This window comes from Calliopsis andreniformis, chromosome 8 (genome assembly GCF_051401765.1).
Source record: "Calliopsis andreniformis isolate RMS-2024a chromosome 8, iyCalAndr_principal, whole genome shotgun sequence".
NCBI lineage: Eukaryota > Metazoa > Arthropoda > Insecta > Hymenoptera > Andrenidae > Calliopsis > Calliopsis andreniformis.
The window spans coordinates 11,946,451-11,951,614 of NC_135069.1; the positions used below are offsets into that span (position 1 = coordinate 11,946,451).

At 33.2% G+C, this 5,164-nt stretch overlaps 1 protein-coding gene across 7 annotated transcripts; it reads right to left on the reverse strand.

Annotated features, from left to right (window-relative positions):
• Positions 1–848: 848 nt before the first annotated feature.
• Positions 849–5,164, reverse strand: LOC143182523 (uncharacterized). 7 transcript variants are annotated; one of them, XM_076383560.1, is made up of 10 exons: positions 4,546–5,164; positions 4,262–4,427; positions 4,113–4,181; positions 3,922–4,023; positions 3,414–3,461; positions 3,240–3,347; positions 2,644–2,760; positions 2,291–2,557; positions 1,066–1,558; positions 849–950 (listed from the first exon to the last, which is right to left on the reverse strand). In XM_076383560.1, the coding sequence occupies exons 1-6, from the start codon at positions 4,641–4,643 to the stop codon at positions 3,261–3,263; spliced, it is 570 nt and encodes a 189-aa protein (XP_076239675.1). In that variant the 5' UTR covers positions 4,644–5,164; the 3' UTR covers positions 849–950; positions 1,066–1,558; positions 2,291–2,557; positions 2,644–2,760; positions 3,240–3,260. The 7 variants fall into 7 exon arrangements, with proteins under 7 accessions (XP_076239675.1, XP_076239674.1, XP_076239672.1 ...); XM_076383559.1 differs by having other exon boundaries at positions 1,066–1,883; positions 1,978–2,557; XM_076383557.1 differs by having other exon boundaries at positions 1,066–2,557.

The following is a 5,164-nucleotide window of genomic DNA, read 5'->3' on the forward strand; positions in this document are numbered from 1 at the left end:
TCTAAGCATTTTTAGCTAATTTAGAGATTGTTCTGAGCGAAATCATGACCAGCGCGGGCTAGATTGATCCTTCCTCTATCAAATGAGCCCTTTTCCAGCTCAAAACCTTCCAATATAAGGACGTAAAGCGTCAGCGCGATTTGACAGTGCTTTTTGCCAGGTTAGAGATAAAACAGAGTAAAAAACTGACAAGTTTAGTTCCGCTTGAACACACCAGGCAGCGCCTAATCAGGAGGCCCGTGCTGCCCTGAGTTGGCACGCGAGTTTCGAGAATTTGACGCACTACTACACATGCAACTATACGAGCTGCGTGTTTCGTTCATGTCCCACAAGAAGTCCCATGAAAAGTCATTCCGAGTGACATTGTAAAGGTTCGAACAGAAAGTGAGCTCGGCGGTTCGGACTGCTTCGGACGGTTTCGGAAAGATTCGGAAAGAAGCTTGAAACGCTTCGGCAAGCGCAACACGGCACAAGCAGCCTTTTTGATATTATAGATATTTTCACGTTTCGACTCGGAAGGAGATTCTTCGGTGAGATCTTCAAAAATTTTTATGAAATTTTGAGAGATGAGTTTAAAGATCAAACGATGACATTCTCTGTGTATTTTGTATCAAAAATTAAATTAAAACAAGTTTATGTACAAGCTGATACATTCGAGAAAGAGCGATTCTACATGCAATAATAAACTAAAAATAAAGAATATAAATTGTTTATAATATTTATATGTTCTTAGGTTTGGGTTAGGTCTGGGTATATACAAAATAAAAGGAGACATTGCTAAAAATACATTAATTTAATATGTTTACTTTTTAATTGTAATAATTTATAATTAAATTTTCCCCCCCGTTCCCGCCTCTTCCCCCCAGGCCAGGATCGCAGTTGCTGCCGCGACCCCGACTGCGGCTTCTCCCGTACTTCCATTTACGGACTTTGTTTTTAAAATCCCAGAACTGTAATATGAAAAATAAATACATGTTATTCACGGAGTTTACTTCGTTCTTGAACAAAAAATGAATAGATAAATTACTTAGCACTTTAGCATAAGATCGTCTGTGATCTACGTACCTTTTGTCGTCATGCCTCCTCTAAAGCTTGCACCGACTCCGGCGTCAGCGTCGGCGTCGGCTAACTTTTCGTCCTTATGTGAGAAGCTTTTGAACTGGAAAAAGGTTCATTCGAAAAAAGTTCAATGGAGCGTAGTCAATTCGTGATTTATTTTAAAACACTCTCTAAATTACGTAAAATTGCTTGGATTTCACGGCTGTGAATGGTCGATTTTTACTCTACTTTATGACACTCGTATTACTAAGTATCAACAGAATCTTGTTAAATCACGAGTTGACTGCGCTCCATTGAATTTTTTTCTTTCGAATGAATCCTTTCCCAGCTCAAAAGCTTCTCACATAAGGACGAAAAGTTAGCTCCCGTAAACCCATATTTTTCCAAATTTTGTCGGTAATGTCACTTCTCTGCCAGTAATCCTAGTCTACCTATTTAACCGCACACCATACGAATCCTACTCCCTGTTCACAGGTAAGCCGCTCTATCTGTGAACATTCTATGTACGACGAGCTAAGTCGTTACACTATAACTATATGTATACATGTTCACAATACACAGTATTGCACTTAAAATAATACACTTATTGTATACAAATAATATTATTGTTAGATACATATTATACATGGTGTCCCAAGCAATTGAGACATCTATATCGTTAAACTACTACGTTCCTCAGGTTTTTTTTACTCATTTGTAGTTCTTGTTTTTTACAACAACTTTCATAACTTTGAGAGAAATCTGAAGTCATTATTGGTATTATCTACATTTCTGATTCTTCGATTAACACAGAGTTTTCAAGAGAGACAAGAGACATAGCAGAGCTAAAATGGTTAGAGATGGATAAAAATATCATAAGGTAAAATTAAATGGTATTAAATATCAATATACTTTTATGCATTTTTATGCATAACTCACTCTTTAAAATTATAATTCCTCAAAACTGTCTCATGGCCATCTCTAGATTCTGTGACGTGTCTTATTGCCTTATTGTTAATATTAAATCCCGGTTCCCTATCAATTGATTCAATTGACCACTTGTACAATGTTTTCGGATGGGGTAAAACGTAATTCAATTTTTCTCGAACATATAAATACGCTCCAGGCGAGTATTGATGTAACGTTAAAGAGAATAATCGTAATTCTGGGGAAAATGTGCGTTTCGTAGGTTTTTCTGTGGATTTTCTTGTCATGTATTGGACAAGCTCAGAATTTACACTCTTTATATTACCTAATTTTTCAACATTCCCATCATTTGATGAATTCTTCTTTTGCAAACTTTGTAGCGTTTTCTTGAGGTATGAAATTGTTTCGACATACTTTTTGTTTTGTCGTTTCAAATAGGATATTTTTTTCTGATATGCTGCCTTCATAGTAAACATATGATCCCGTAACTCCTGTTTTTCAGGTGTCTCAAAATTCTTTTAGGTGACATGCATGTCTCTTTATCTACATAGGATATTTTTGTTTGTATTTGTTGTTGTGTATATATCTGTAACTGCAAATGAAATAATATTTATTTATGCTACACTTATCATATGATACTTCACATTTACGTATTTGTAATATATAATGGAGACTGACATAATTACTGGTTGACGGAGTTTGTAGTATTTGCATTTCATTTATTGGTTCATTCACTGACCATGAATGGTTCTCTTTGTCTTCCTCTGCATTTGTTACACATGATGATGCCTGTAACTGTAATGAAATAACGTATATTTGTCATGCTACATGTATTACGTGATACATTGTAGATATGTACGTATAATATACAGGATGTTTCTAAACAGCACGGAATAACTTTAAGAGCTGATATTAGACACCAAAATAAGACAAATATCAAGAATATTAATTTCGCATTTGAGGCGTTGTTTGTTGGTTATAAGCATCTAAAAATCTGATGAAAATCACTAGCATAAGCCCACGCGGAGACCTCGAACAGTGGTTGTCTACACGGTAACGTAGGTCACTCGATCTTGCGAACAATCACGGCTCGAGGCCTTCGTGCGGACTCATTTCTAATGATTTCTACCAGATTTTTAGACGTTTATAACTAACAAATAAAGCTTCAAACGTGAAATTGTTATTCTTGATTTTTCGTTTTCTTTTAGTGTCTAGAATTACTCCTTAAAGTTATACCGTGTTGTTTAGAAACACCCTGTATAATAGAGACTTACACATTCAGTGTTTGTCGGAATTTATGTTTGCCTTTCACTTCTTGAATCCCTCAAAGAATACGAATGGTCTCTTAACACTTGCTCTGCATTTCTTTGACATGATGATGTCTGTAAGTGTAGCAAAGTAATGCATATTTCTCATATTACATGTATTAAATGACACTTTGTATATACATATACAGGGTGCCTCTGAGTTTTCCCGTCAAACTGCGAAGACTTAATCTGTGTGCAAGATTAAGAAAAAAATGTTATATAAAGTTCAAACTTTTGTCAACTTCTTGTCAATAATAACCGCCTTGTTTTGAAGTTATGAGCAAATATTGTACACATGAAATAGGTGCAAGCATTTTCTATCATAGTATACAGAAGATCAATTGTGTTTATTTGATCTGAGTAGTTATATATTTTGTGTCATCTAGTAATAAACAATTCTGTGTCGTTAATAGTTAGTATAATAGAATATAATTACTTTCATTATTCATTGATGTCAAAGTTTTGTGCAAACAGAAGGACACCATTTTGAAATGAGGATTTGAAAATAGTAATCACATGTTGAAAACGTCTCATAACTCTAAAACTAATGATATTTGGACCCATACTTATTAATACTTTTTTACTTGTTTTAGTGAGTAGTAAAGTTTAGCACCAACTTTAAGGGACAACCTGTATAATAGAAACTTACGCATTGGGTACTCAACGAAATTTCCACTTCCTGCACTTTATATGATCGTAGAGTAGAAACATCTGATTTATCTTCCATTTCCTGTTTGAATAGCACAGGTAACTGCAAGTAATATTAATATTTTCAGAGTAATCATTCTATTTTACATAATAGACAATCTAACATAGAATATATCGTAAACAGAAACCTACAAAAGAAAATGAGCTCCCTTTATTAGGTAATTGTGGATAGTTAAATTTTTCTTTTCTTCTACCTTGTACCTTCAAATATAATCTCCTTAAAGCATTTTCCAGCACAAAAACATAATGATGCAATACATATATGATCAAGTGTTACATACGTAAGATACTGCATGTGGTTTAAGCCTTACACATGATAAGGAAGACTTATCAAAATCTTCATGTTTAAAATGCAAGAAGCACAATGATGTAGCTTGGTGTACAGATGATTCTCGAAAACCTAAACTAGTGAGCCATAATTGACGATTGATAATGCACTGTGGAAACCTAGCATGAATAATAAAAAAAAATTACTCCTTTGTAACAAAATATTATTGTATAAAAAAAAATTGCTTTTTTGTGAAGGAATATGTAAAAATAAAATTTTTACTTTTTTTATATTTACCTATGGAAGGTAATTTTTATCGATTCCTCCAAAGCTAGCTGCTTATTACTTTTACGACCACTTCGGTTGTGACAGCCCTTCGCAATGCACTTTGGCATTTTTAAAACAAAATATCACATTACATACTTTAAAAATATAGCAATTTTTCAGGTTTATACATAATACTTTCACTTTTTTATTTGTACTTTGAATATTACTTAATTATTTTAGAATTACAATAATATTTAGTTTCATATAGTTCATAAAAATCACAATGAAATAGATGCAAATATTCCCATGTGCACAAAGGAATGTCTTTCGTATGATTCCTTATACAATGGATTCGCAAACAAATATAAACAAAACATTAAAAAACGAAACTCCACACCACTTATTCTGATTTTTGACTATATGTAAAAGTATGAACCAGTAGTGTATTAGTAGCGCTTGATGGATACTGGTTTGCACTTTTTACCATTGATTCTGTAATCCCTGACTAGATATAAGTGTATTATATTTTATGGTTTAATATTTTCTTTATTCTAAATTTTGATATTCATTGTTTTAAAAAATTTTATTATTGTCTTTCGTATGCTTTCTGTATTACTGAAAGCTAATTTTCTTATATAATTTGTTTCGT